The 14,417-nt window shown below is 38.8% G+C and overlaps 2 protein-coding genes across 3 annotated transcripts; both read left to right on the top strand.

Moving 5' to 3' along the window:
* The first annotated feature begins 349 nt into the window (after positions 1–349).
* On the top strand, positions 350–8,566 carry apeh (acylaminoacyl-peptide hydrolase). Of its 2 annotated transcripts, XM_056385436.1 has the most exons (23): positions 350–435; positions 910–1,039; positions 1,123–1,249; positions 1,363–1,450; positions 1,681–1,756; positions 1,866–1,957; positions 2,580–2,654; positions 2,779–2,916; positions 3,037–3,128; positions 3,249–3,289; positions 3,501–3,622; positions 3,851–3,911; positions 4,007–4,104; positions 4,258–4,309; positions 4,472–4,560; positions 4,746–4,884; positions 5,385–5,468; positions 6,013–6,093; positions 6,670–6,758; positions 7,065–7,255; positions 7,534–7,636; positions 7,728–7,834; positions 7,941–8,566. In XM_056385436.1, exons 1-23 carry the CDS (start codon positions 424–426, stop codon positions 8,044–8,046), a joined length of 2,193 nt encoding a protein of 730 aa, XP_056241411.1. In that variant the 5' UTR covers positions 350–423; the 3' UTR covers positions 8,047–8,566. The 2 variants fall into 2 exon arrangements, with proteins under 2 accessions (XP_056241411.1, XP_056241410.1); XM_056385435.1 differs by lacking the exon at positions 350–435 and having other exon boundaries at positions 680–1,039.
* Positions 8,567–8,681: 115 nt separating this feature from the next.
* Positions 8,682–13,627, top strand: tlr9 (toll-like receptor 9). The gene is made up of 3 exons (XM_056385434.1): positions 8,682–9,057; positions 9,717–12,680; positions 12,798–13,627. The coding sequence occupies exons 1-3, from the start codon at positions 9,055–9,057 to the stop codon at positions 13,002–13,004; spliced, it is 3,174 nt and encodes a 1,057-aa protein (XP_056241409.1). The 5' UTR covers positions 8,682–9,054; the 3' UTR covers positions 13,005–13,627.
* Positions 13,628–14,417: the final 790 nt, after the last annotated feature.

Raw genomic sequence — 14,417 nt, 5'->3', positions numbered from 1 at the left:
ATACAAATTAGTCTACAGTTTATTATTTACAACGCAAGAGGGCGTTAAAAGATCAGTTAATTTATTTGTCTGCTTCTTCCTTTTGGGTGTAGCAGAGGTGATTTACCTACAAAATAAAAGCATTGATATATATTTCTACTATTAATAAACTATTTTTTATGATAGAAAACGTTCCAGGTTGTCTGGCAGCTGCTGTAAGCGATGTATTTAATCTTGTTCATCACTAATTTATTCTTTAATTCCAGTGTTTTGATACATTCAGGAAGTGTTTAAGAGGGATTCTATTTTATTTTTGAAGTTGCAAGAGGAAGTTGTGAAATGTCTTACATTTACTTTTTGGCTAGCTTTGTACTGGAGCAGCCAGTTCCATTGTGCTTTCAACGGGCTGGCACTCGCAGACCAGCGACACACACCGTTCCTATCATGGAGTCACAGGTAAGATTAAACTTAACTGACTACTTGAGCAGATAACAAACGCTACAAAAATACACCTTAGCGTTAAAGGCACACATGTATGGCTTTCGCCAATAACGCTGTCACTTTTTTTTTTTTTTTTTTTAATAATTGAACGTTAGCAAGCTTTCAAGTCAAGCTAGCAGACGGACTCTGGGTCTGTTGTCTGCTGTCAGCTGCCACAGGAAGTTCCTGGTGCAATTAAATCCGCCAAACACTGCTAGCAACAAACTAGCTTGGTCACTTGTTTACTCTGTTTGCCACCCAACAATTGCGTAACGAATTGGGCTAATGTTTATCAACTGACTTCTGATTTTGGTGGAAAACTGTGTTAACTATCCAAACTTATGTATTACTGGCTAGCTTCGTAGCTCGGACATGAATAAGGCATTGTTCTTTGTGAGACAGTTTGTATCACAGAGACGTGGTTTAAGTTACTCTGCTGCGTGTTGTCAGGTGATGACCAACCCCGAGGAAATTGCCAGGCTCTACAGAGAACTCAGCCTCTTTCCTTCTTTGAGCAGAGCAGATGTGGGACCTGTCATCACCTCTCAGTATGGAGGCAAATACAGTAACATCTACACAGGTGTGTGTTTGTGCCATACTAAGATATTCAGGTCTGTGTATGTTCATTGAAAATTATAGCATTTTATTTACTTGACTTTGCAGAATGGAGCCAGCGGGATTTGGAGAGGAATGAGAATGTCAAATTTTGCCGCCAGTACATTGTATTCCATGATGATAAGTCGGTGGTCTACTCTGGAGCTTCAGGAAACTGCACTGAGATCAAGGGGGAGTATGTAAAAATTTTGTCATGTCATCTGGAGTGGAGTTGGAGGCATTCTCTTTGACGTAATCCTGAGCAGTACAATACTGAACAGTGTGTCATATATGTGTTTCTCCTGTCAGGGTGCTAAGCAAGGATTCTCCTTCGGGTGAAATGAAGGCTGTAGTCAGAGAGTGCACAGTCAAAGGAGAGGACAAACAGTTTCTGGAGGTGTGTGGCTGTCATTCTGGAACATATTCAGCATTGATTCCCTCACCCAACCTGCTAAATGTCTTTATTCCACTTTTTTACTTTTCTACTTTTTTTATTGTCCCCTGTAGTAGCTCTGCTCTGCTACATTTTTCACGTGTAGCGTGTGTTTAACAACCTCATGTGACTTATCATTTTGAACTTGAGATCTTTCACCTCTCTGTTCTCATGACATCTTTGTGACCCTACAGATCTGGAGTAAAAACATCAAGATGAAGAGCATCGATCTAACAGCCTTAAAGAAGCATGGCAAAGTCTATGAAGATGGTGAGTCATCCGCACATAAAATCATAATTTTTTTGTTAACAAATTTCTTCAAAAATGTGACTTTTACCTATGCCGTGCAGATTTTAATCACAGTATTTTGCATCCTTAGAGCAGTTTGGCTGCTTGGTTTGGTCCCACTCTGAGACACACCTCTTGTATGTGGCAGAGAGAAAGAAACCCAAGGCAGAATCTTTCTTCCAGGTCTGTCAGCTTTGAGATTAAATCAACACTGAATCACATAGGGCACAGCTGCACTGCTCTCTATAGGTTGAGACTTTAAAGCGTGTTGATTTTCCCTTATGTCAATGCTGTTGAGTTCAATACTGCCCACAACATAGCATTTTTTTTTTCTTTTTATTGTTTCATTGATAGTCTAGTTGCAGTGTTGGTGCAAGTTGCTAGCTATTCTGTGGTTTTGTGAATATAAAATTAAATTGAAAAGATAGCCTTGAATACGAGTATGATGCAAAATTACCTTGGTGGTGGACTGATGACTTCAGCTGATACACACTCACCAAACCAGATCAAATGTATGTCAAAGGTTGTTGAATGCCATTGAATGGAAACGTATTGCTTAGTCTCAACAACACTGCAAAGTGGTTTCATTTTGTATATATCCCAGGTATTTCCATCACCTTTCAAATGCAAAATAACTTGACAACACTCATTGGGATGTGACCATAAGTCACCACGTTTTCTGCCCTGTATGTGATTTTGTGTTGATTCACTATTTAATATAGGTCATAGCCTTGGTACTGTAGATAAGATTATTGTAATGAAGAGGTAATAATTTGTTATTCTGTGTCTCCTTTTTGGTTTGTAGACTGTGTCACCAGAGTTGTCTTCTATTGGGGATGAGGAGGAGAACATTAGAGTGGAGAAAAAGGAGGCTGTAAAAGTGACTGAAATTACTACTATGAAATACAAAACATCTTCACTATTCAAAGCTTTAATTCAACATTCTTAGATTTAATTCCTCTCTTGCTTAACTTGTAGTGCTTTTGCTTTTTTAATTCCTACAGGGGGAGCAGTTTGTCTTCTCTGAGGACTGGGGAGAGGCACTGGTTAGTAAGAGCTCCCCAGTGCTTTGTGTTTTGGACATCGAGGGTGACAATGTCTCTGTGCTGGAAGGAGTGCCTGAAAATATCTCACCTGGACAGGTTAGTAAAACAGTTTGTGCAATGATGAGTAGTTTGGTTTTAATATTTGCCAATTTGTCATGTTCTAATACTCTTTTGCTCTTGCCCACTCTTACTGTCATTCTGTCTCTGTCTCTACAGGCATTTTGGGCTCCAGGTGACACAGGTGTGGTGTTTGTGGGCTGGTGGCATGAGCCTTTCAGACTTGGTCTCAAGTACTGCCCTAACAGGAGGTGATTACTGTTTATACTGACCAGAGAAAAGTTGGAATTAATGCTTGATTGTCAGAACTTTCCTCAGTAAGACTCAAAGGCTAATACTGCAATTCATTCACGTTTCCCCTTCTCTGCCAGGTCATCTTTGTTCTATGTGGATCTTACTGGTGGGAAATGTGGTAAGTGAATGCTTGTTCCTTCTATCATTTAGGTCTGTAATACATATTTCATAAACACGATCCAGGTAAATTAAGGTATGATGATCAATGTCTGTCCTGCACAGAGGCATGATGCACATGCCTGAAACTCAAACAGAATCATCTTTTTCCAGTTTGTACAGCTAAACAAGATTGCACATATTCATGTGTATTTGTTTGTTGTGTCCCTCAGAGCAGCTGTCATCAGGCACCAGTGCAGTGTGCTCCCCCAGGCTGAGTCCAGACCAGTGTCGAATTGTGTACTTGGAATGTTCTGTCTATGGGCCACACATGCAGTGCAGCAGGCTCTGTATGGTAAGACAGAATAAAACCTCTTTATCTTCTTTACTAAGTGTAGTCTACTGTCTTCAATGAAAATAATTAGTTAGAATGGATGTTTTCTTCACACAATGCATCATCTATTACTTTTCTATTCTCTTATACACAGTAAATTATGTACATTTGTTGAAGCAGAAATACATTTGAATACCTATACATAAGAATACATATGCTTTTCTATGTGCTTGCATGCTTTAATTCTAGTATGACTGGTATACTAAGAAAACCTCAGTGGTGGTGGACGTGGTGCAGCGACCTAGAGAGGGTAAGGAATACTTGGTAGACACATGGCCCATTTTTTTTCACTGTATGGTATATTATAACCTTATTATGTCTATGTGTATATGTGTGGCTTTACAGATGGCTTCACTGGTATCTACAGCTCTCAGTTGTCCCCTCAGTGCTGGTCAGCTGATAGTCAGCGTATTATTGTAGCTTGTCCTCAGCGCAGCCGCAAGGTACAGTCAACTCCTGGGAAATGGCTTGTTATTGTGACCATAATTGCTTGCTATTTTCCTGATATATATATACATTTTGCACTGAAGGTGTTTTGACTGAGAATGTTGAAATCACTTTTTACCTGAAAAAAGTTGTCATGGTTTCTCTTGTAGGATCTGTTGATGGTGGATATAAGCACAGGGAGCGTCACCTCTCTGACTTCAAGTGAGTCACTAGGCGTTATTCACGCTCAGGTCTAGACAGTGTTCTTTACTGATGTTTGGTGTTGACAGTCTTTAATACCTGATTTGCCTACCATAGATAGCAGTGTTCTGGGACTGCTTGAATTTCCACCTGTGTCTAATGATGTTCTCTGTTTGTCTGCAGAGTCTGAAGTTGGTAACTGGTGTCTGCTGAACATAGAAAGAGATCTGATGGTGGTCAGCTTCTCCTCACCTAACTGCCCCTCAACTCTGGTAGGATCAGTGTTTTCATTAAGAATGGGCTTTATTTGAGTATTCATATTTTGACGTATAGTATATATTAAGTATGCTGTTACATCAATGGAATTTTTGGGATGGGGTTAACTACACAAAAAATAAAACTTCATGAGATGGAGAATCTACTATGTCACTCATTGCAATGTAATTTCTATGTCCAGAGGGTCGGTTTCCTTCCGGCCCGGGATTCTCAGGAAGAAGTGGTGTGGGTTACTTTGGAAAACTCTCAGGTGTTACCAGATATTCATTGGCAGATCTTGACTTTCACCCCTCCCCCAGAGCAAGACAACAGTCAATACCGTAAGAATGCTAATTCTTTATTTTCCTAGTATGTAGACAGGAGTCCTAGCAGTCCTAGCTTTTTTCCTGTTTTCCTCAGATGTTTTGAAGGGATGCAGTTAGTTTTATCCACTTTCCCTTTTGTTTCATATATATGACAAGCACAGAATATGTGAGAAATACATCTTCATGCGTTGCAGTCTTGCTGCCCCCACTATCTATAGCCTAAAAATAATCAGAGTTGAGTCAAGACCTTTCTGACAGAATCCAAAAAAATTATAATTGTGAGATCACAAAGATAAGCTTGGACAGGTTTGCTTAATAAGCAGGTAAGGAAGTACTGTATATAATTAATATTTGAGGCGTGAAGTAAAGTTATTAGCCAATCACCCTTTTAAAGAATAAACAGGCTAAATTTAATAATCACTGGGTTTTGCAGATTCATCAACAAGTTTGTTTATGGGACACAAGTAGAACAGTATGTAATCTTAATCAGACTAACTCATTTTTCTATTTTCTAGCTGGCCTTGATTTTGAAGCTTTGTTGATCAAACCAAAGGAGGTGAAGGAAGGAGTGAAGCTGCCTCTGATTGTCACTCCTCATGGTTGGTTACACTCATTATGGTTCTGTAGCTATTACTTGTTTCTAGAGCAAACAAAATGAACAGTTAGATAATATTACATAATTGTTAATACTGTACATTAGTGTACTTTATTAACTTCATATAGTATCCCAAAAAGATAACATTAATATTGTAAATTGTTTTGACCACATTATGCTTACATCCTGAAATAAGAAACGTGCTATTAATCCACGTTGAATTTATTTTTAGGATAGACTCAGTGTTGGGATTTGTTTCTGTTCAGACAAGAGCTACTGCTACACATAAGATTGGCATTGCCAACAGTGGTTGCTATGACGATAGTGCCCTTAGTGGCAAAATGTTTAATCATATTCTCAAAACCAAGGATGGTCTTTTGTAACACAGCTCACAGTCCTGTCATATGTTTCATGTATTTTAATTCTACATGCAGATTAGTGTCTGATATTTTTGTCCCACAGCACTAAGGTAACAAAGACACAGATTACTTTTAATGCAAACTGTCAATCTGTATTATACATAACCACTTTTTTTTTTTTTTTATAAGGGGGTCCCCACTCAGTGATTGTAGCTGAGTGGCTTCTGTCATCCTCTGTGCTGTGCAGGATGGGCTTTGCTATATTACTGGGTAAGTTCATGTGTCACACCTGCTCAGAGGTCCATTGATAGAATATATATTAGACGATGAGCAAGGCTCCCAATCTGTCTCCTGCAGATGGAAGATAAATTGATGTATAAATTGGTTGCTTTGATAGGGTTTCATACTAGAAAAAGCATTTAAGAGACTTTGCATATTCCTATCTTCTGAACATTTAAAGACCTTTCATATACCCCAGGAACATGCTGCTTAATGCTCACAGGCAAAACCAATTATAATTTTGTGTTGCCAACACATTTACCATTTGGTAAATGTACCATTCACCATGTTATGTATACCAGAGCGATATTACTTTCATTGGAAAACTGTTCCAGCTGATGGCCAGTTGGTAACTTAGGCCGGGAATACACTGCCTGTGTAGCAGCTGCGGAAGTTCTTGGTTTTCATTTCAGAGGATATTGTATTGTACCTTTTTTAAAAAAAAAAAAAAAAAAAAAAAATTATAATAATAATAATGTGTGTTTACATATACAGGAATATGTCACAATACCCTGCCTTGATACATAGATGACAATATGTTTTTTGTTTTCTATTGTTTTTTTTCAGTGAACTATCGTGGCTCTCTTGGATATGGCCAGGACAGTATCCTCTCATTACCTGGCAATGTTGGCAACCAGGATGTCAAAGATGTTCAAGTAAGATAAAAAATTAAAAAAAAAAAAGAGCCACAGATGCTCTTTAAAACAGTGGTTATAAACATTTCCGAGTTGTGAAATTGATAAGTATCTTTTGCTGCTACTAGTAAAAATGACTAATTGTTGATTCATGGTGATATCTTTGTTAATACTGTTGAGTCAGTTGATTTCCATAATTATTTTATGTTGCTATAGTTTCTGTTTAAATCATGTCTCAGCAGTATACATAATCCCCAACTAATGATTTGCTATTCTCCATGTGTCCTTCAAAGGTTCTCTTAGTGTTTGCCCATCTTTTCTTCCCAGTTTGCTGTTGAAAGTGTTCTGAAAGATGACGAGTTCGACCTGCAGAGGGTGGCAGTTTCTGGGGGCTCCCATGGTGGTTTCCTGGCCTGTCATCTGATTGGCCAGTATCCAGGCTTCTACAAGGCCTGTGTGGCTCGCAACCCTGTCATCAATTTGGCCTCCATGATTGGCAGCACTGACATCCCAGACTGGTATGTTTTGATATGCACATTCCCATACTTTTGTTTACTAATTTTGTGACTCTCAGTCGTGCACAACTACACATCTGTGCTGTTTTATCACTGACACCCCTGACATTCCCTTCTGGCAGCTGTAAGCAAGTGAGTGGGATAAAGGGCATGAGTCTGCCTCACTGTCAGGGAAGGAAGTGTTCAATAATGCACACAAACACTGCAGGAACAAAAGACCTCAAAGCCGTTCACAGATTTTTTTATTTCTTCCCGTTGATGTTTAACTCTGGTTTTTGCAGGTGCATGGTTGAGGCTGGCTATAACTACAGCACAGACTGTCTACCTGACCCTGCTGTTTGGGAACAGATGTTGAACAAGTCCCCCATTAAACACGTAACACAGGTATGAGAATTTCTGTGTTTGTGTCTTGACTGCATACATGTTATTTTATTGGTATTGTCACCCAATATACCTAAGGTTATTTCTCATTTAGGTTCAGACACCAGTACTGCTTACCTTAGGGGAAGATGACAAGCGTGTACCTAACAAGCAAGGAATTGAATATTACAGAGCACTGAAAGCAAAGCAGGTCCCAGTCCGGTAAGCAGCTTGTCTGAGTACCATGTTTCATTGGTTATGTCAGATACACACTGCATGACAGGGATTTTATTGTTCATTCGCTAATGCTCTGACGTGTGTTGTTTAGGTTGCTGTGGTACCCAGGGAACAACCACTCTCTCGCCAAAGTGGATGCTGAGTCTGATGGCTTTATGAACATTGCTCTGTGGATAATTCAACACTTGAGTCAGTGATGGTAAATATCAGACAAATACATGGTAGTGTACTAAGGCTTCAGTTGGTGCCAGGAAAAGAAAGGACAACACTGCTGTGTGTAAAGGATTTTATATGCTTCTGTTTCAAAGACAGTGTGAGGTCCAATCCAAAGCCAAAGCATTGAACGTGCTGTCCAACCAGAACACACTGTGTAACTGTTCTTCACTTGTAATCTGTGTGTGGCTATAGTGATTGCCACAATTACTTCCAATAAGTGAATGGGGAAATAATAATTTTAACACAATACTTGAATACAAGCAGTTTTGTGTCTGCATTTTTATTGATACTGTTCATTTTTTTGCAGTCTATACATAAACACAGAAGGGCTTTTCAGTGTGTTCGTTGTGTTTGAGGTTATATTAACAAAGCAAACCAATTTATTAATCTTTTTTTTTTCTCAGCTAACTATTACTGTTTGGTTTTAAAAAATCACTTTCTCTTTCTTGATTTCATGGATTTCATGATTTAGTGCACTTAATAAAGTGATTGTGAAAATAATACCAGTGTGGGATGAATCATAGCCGTATGTTCACGTTAAAAAGGATTTTTTGAAGTGGTAAATTATCTCCTTACACTTTTATTTTGTAAATGTAGTAAACTAAGGAAGTCATCCAACGCTGTCCACCAATGGGGAAAAAAAAAAAAAAACTACTGTCAGAGAACAAAAGCATTCATGACATTTGAATCTTCATATATTCTGAAGTGATTGTCATGAAGGACAATACAGTTTGTAAAGTCATTTGCTCTTTTAAATCACTTGAGGTGATGTCTGCATCAAATGTCCCTCATGAATTTCACTTGCGTCAGATAATTTGCATCAGGTTGTGGTATATACTACCACATGCTTTCACTTCTGCATAAATGCAGGCTGCTTCTTGTCACTGCACAGACTTTAAGATACCCTTTTTTATCTATCCGGGCAGCACCTGGATTAAAGATTGCTTCATCTGCCTCCTGATTTGAATTTTGTACATGCTCTACCTGCAATGGTAAGTGAGATGATATTGTATTGTACCATCAGAAATAAACTAGGCATTTACTCACTATTGTACATCATAGAGACAGAAATAGCTGATTGGAGTAGCTTGAAAAAGCCAACGTGATTTCATTTGCAGTTGTTTGAAGCCACTTTAACTTAGACTGCATAGTGTGATAATTATTGGATGAACTGTGTAACATGATATTATATCGGTTATTAGGTAAAATGAAATCAAGGAATGGAACATGATTAATGATTAACAGGTTCTTCCTCTCCTAAAACGTAAATCATTCAATAAAATGAGAGTACAAATACTTCAAACATTTCAGTTATGTAATTTCAAATGAGCTAAATGACATCTCAAAATTAACAATAATCGTAGGAAAATGAGACAGGGCATATCTTGCTGCCCAATATATAACATGCTGCAACCTGAGGGACAGTGAATGACCTTGATGCACACACACACACACACACACACATATATTGTAAATATATAATTGTATAGCGTACTTTGTGGTGTTAGTTATTTTGTATTTTGATGCTTTGGCAACATTGTTTTTCTAAAACTTCATCATTCAACTGAAAATTGAAACCACTTGTACAGATTCCATTTTCAGAGCCATCGGCAAAATACTGAGATAAATTTGGTTTCTTGTTTTTCCTCAGGCTCTGTTAAAAAATATTCTCATCCTTGGTCAGCTTCTTCCATTAGTGAGGACCATAAATATCATCTTCTTACCATGTGACACTGATGTGAATGCTACCACAGTGGATTGCTCTGACAGACCACTCAGGCATGTCCCCTTCATCCAGTCTACCACTGTAGTGTCACTCAATTTAAGTCGGACGAAGATACAGCAAGTGGGGAAGCATGCTTTCGCAGGTGTCCCAAATCTTCACACTCTGAAAATAATGGGGAATTGTCAGCCAAGGCGAGCCTTAGAAGACCGCTCATGCAAAATGTACATCCACCATTATGCCTTCAAGAACCTACTTAAGCTTACATTTCTTCATCTGTCAGGAAATAGCCTCACCTCTATACCCTGGTTACCTGAAACCCTGAGGTTTCTCGATCTACAGAATAATCACATCTTCCACATCACCCACCTTTCAAGAACTCCAAATCTCGAAGAGCTCTTCCTCTCTATGAACTGCTTTTATGCAAACCCTTGCAACCAATCCTTTTACATCAGCGAGAGGGTTTTCTCTGGGCTCGATAAACTCAAAAACCTTACGTTAGGGTTTAATAATTTGACATCTGTCCCCAGAGGACTGCCACCCTCACTGGAGAGTCTGGATTTAAAAGAGAATACAATCACAGAGGTCTTAGACAGGGCATTTTCCAGCCTGACTATGCTTAAGAGTTTGAATTTGGAGTGGAACTGCCAGCGTTGTGACCATGCAGCGAGGCCCTGTTTTCCTTGCCCACAAAATCTCCCTCTAAAGCTATATCCAAACTCATTCTATGCTAAGAACAGCTCCATCATGTACCTAAGCTTGAGGGGCAATTCTCTGAAAACATTTCCAGAGGGTCTTTTCAAACCTTTGAAGAATTTAAAGAGACTAGACCTCTCTGACAACCTCCTGGCATATGCTATACGTAATGGCACCTTCTTCTCAGAGCTGAGGGGCCTTACTTGGATTAGCCTTATCTATAACTATGAACCCCTGAGGACGTTTAAGGACCTGATCCTCTCCCCACATATTGGCAATATATCTGGTCTACAATACCTCCTTCTGAGTGGTAACTTTTTCCACAAGCTTTCAATTCAGAGCCTTAGTGTTTTATACAAACTTAAAAATCTAATGAAACTAGAACTGAGAATGAACTTCATGAATACTTGTAACTTGACAGATCTGAAACAGCTACCATCTCTGATCTATATTGACCTTTCCCAAAACATGCTTAACTTCCTTCCATCCTGCTGTAATTCAATACCTGAGAATATGGCACAGACAAGCTGTCACAACGAGAACTTGTATACACAACATTTCCCTGACCAACCCCGAATTGTAAGAGATCGAGAAGTCACATCTGTAAATGAGATCAGGGAATCGAACAAGTTGAATGTGATGGAATTGGTGGAGCACAATGCATCACAGTTTCCATCACTATTGGACTTCAGAAATCATTTCTGCCGGCATAAATTAACATTTGACCTGTCTCAAAATGACATTCTGTCTCTTAACAAAAATGTGTTTGTAGGCATGGAAAATGCTGTTTGTTTAGACCTTTCCTTCAATTACATGAGCCAAGCATTGAAGAGTGGGCAGTTTGACGGATTGAAAAATTTAGTTTTGCTTAATTTGTCATACAATAGGCTTGATCTTTATTATAATGCTGCTTTCAGTGAGCTTAAAACTACTCTAAAGGTATTGGATGTTAGTAACAATGAGTTTCACTTCAAAATGAGGGGCATGGGCCATCGTTTGGAGTTCCTCCAAAATCTGACCAACTTAGAAGTCCTAAGTCTTGCAAACAATGACATTGGGATGAGAATAGATCAAAGGCTGATCAGCAGCTCAATGAAGTACCTCTACTTCAATGGAAATCACCTAGATATTATGTGGGAATCTGATAACAACAAGTACACTCATTTTTTCCAAAACCTGACAAACCTCATCTACCTGGACATCTCTAACAACGGTCTAAAGTCAGTCTCACCAGAAGTATTGTGTAACCTCCCACGTAGCATTCAGGCTCTCAGCATCAGCAACAATTTGCTGAACTATTTCCCATGGAAGAACATCTCAGCACTCAGCAATTTACGTCACCTAGACCTAAGTCAAAATTATCTCTCTTATTTGCCTTATAAATTTATAGAATTTGGAGCTAATTTTTCTCTCTTGGACCTCAGTCACAATCGCCTTAGTTTTGTTCCAGCGGATTTCTTCAGAAAGGCAAAATCCTTGCAATATCTGTATCTCAGCCACAATCAGATCAAAGAATTGAAGCATCAGTATCTCCCTGCCCCTTTTAAAAATGGTGCCCTCCAAGAACTCACCCTGCATGCCAACCCCTTTAAATGTGATTGTGATACATCCTGGTTTGCAGACTTCTTGAGTTCTACTCCAGTACATATTCCTTATCTTACCACACATGTACACTGTGATTACCCAGAGTCCCAACAAGGCCATAGTATACTGTCTATTGACCAGCGTTCCTGCCAGGATATATATGGTAGCTTAGCCTTCCTTGTCTGTTCCTTCTTGGCTTTGACATTCACTGTTCTGCCCCTACTGAAGCATCTCTATGGCTGGGATATGTGGTATTGCTTACAGGTGCTTTGGGCAGGACATAAAGGCTATTCCCAGCTGGCTGGTACTGATTCAGAGTATCACTATGATGCCTTTGTAGTGTTTGACACGAGGAACACGGCTGTGAGGGACTGGGTCTACAATGAGTTAATTGTGAATCTGGAGAACTCAGATCACAGGAGATTTTGTCTCTGTTTGGAAGAGAGGGACTGGATTCCTGGACTTTCATGTATTGAGAATCTGCACAGTGCTGTCTACAACAGTGTGAAGACAGTGTTTGTGCTGTCCAGTGGTTCTAATGGTGGTGAGACAGTGAATGGTGTGATCCGCCAGGCTTTCTTCATGGTTCAGCAGCGGCTTTTGGATGAGAAGGTCAGTAAAATAGATTTTTCACTTTCATGTGCATTTTCTGGATGTCAGTCTCACACACTCTGAATTGTTGCCATGTTTTCACAATACAAAATTATCCCTGATTTTTATCCAAACAAGGTGGATGCAGCTGTGCTGGTTCTGTTGGATGAGATGTTTCCCAAACTGAAGTACCTTCAGCTGAGGAAGAGGTTGTGCAAAAAGTCTGTGTTGTCCTGGCCGAGAAACCCAAGGGCTCAACCGCTTTTCTGGAATAAAATGAGAATGGCATTATCGTCAGATAACCTCAAATTTTATGACAACAACATAAGTGAAAGTTTTGTATGACTACATGTTAACTCTTGATACAGAGCAACTTGGTGGAGAAAAAAATCTCTCATCTTCCCATTAGCTCATTTTGAGAAAACTGTCCTCTGATTGTTTGTCATATGACACTTGATTTTTTTTAACACGTGGCTGTATATTTTTTAATTTTATAATATAGAAGCTCTTACATATTTTACTTTTTACATATTTTATTTTTACATTTTACTTCTTTTTTTCAAGTGTGTGTTCTGTTGTTTTATCTGATAATGTAGTTGCTGAGTAGGATGTTTTGAATCTTATTTTGCTTTTTTTATAATTTGACATTTTCATGAATTCTTTATATTACTGACCCTGAAGGTTGGCAGTTTTAATTCTTTTTTCTTATTTTTAGTGAGTTAATGTTAACGTCTTCAGAGAGCTTGGGTTGGGTATATGGGCTGCAATGTTAATACATTGTTAACTTTAAGTTTAGTTAAGACATTGTACATAGACACTGAGACATTGATATTGGACTATACAAATAAACCTAACTTGATTTCACACCAGTAGCTTCATTTCTAGTATTGTTATTAGAAAAACATACTATAGTGTACCTGATTATACCCCAACCCACACACACACACACACACACACACACACACACACACACAATTTCACTTCTGTTTGGTTAGCTGCTGGGAGGAAATGAAACTAATGATTATTTGTTAAAGGTTACAGTTAACAGATTTAATCAGCTGCATCCAACGTGAAAGAACTGTCATCCATGCATTCTGAAGAAGTTTGAGGGGAAAACTTGGGACAGGGCTATTGTGTCATTACACCAGTTTGACATTAACATCAGAAAGATAGAAAGCTGTAGGAGGGGGAGAGGAGATTCAATGCTAAGTGACAGGTGCATATAAAGATACTAAAAGTAAAAAAAAAAATAAAAAGTCATACATACAAGACCTGCTGTGTGAGAGTGCAGCTGCTTGCACATCTATTTTAGCTTGTAAACTGGGATCCCACTTTCATTTTTTGTCTCATGATCTAGGACTGCGACTGACAAACAGCACCTATTTTCTGAGAGTGAAACCTCTGACCAAAAATAGTTATTCTTACACATTTTCTGGGCGAGCTATATTGAGTGGATGAACACTATACTAAACAGCTGCAGTTCCATTGTAAAGTTTCCAAAGACTGCTGGACTGCCAGTTAGCCCAGGGTCACAGCTTATTCAAAACTAGTTGTGGCTTTATCCAGTCACCAGGTGTTATTTTAGATTAGTTCTCAAGTCTCTACAGTTAGCCTACAGTAAACAAACTCACTTACTTATGGCCGTCAGGATATTGTTGTCTGGTATGTGGGGAAATGAGTGGAATATAATTGCATTTGATTTATTCGCTTGCATTTACACGCAAGAGGTTTTTTAAATTTAGGTTAGTGTTGCTAAGG

This window comes from Seriola aureovittata, chromosome 9 (genome assembly GCF_021018895.1).
Source record: "Seriola aureovittata isolate HTS-2021-v1 ecotype China chromosome 9, ASM2101889v1, whole genome shotgun sequence".
Taxonomy (NCBI): Eukaryota; Metazoa; Chordata; class Actinopteri; order Carangiformes; family Carangidae; genus Seriola; species Seriola aureovittata.
This window is presented reverse-complemented; position numbering and strand designations above follow the sequence as displayed.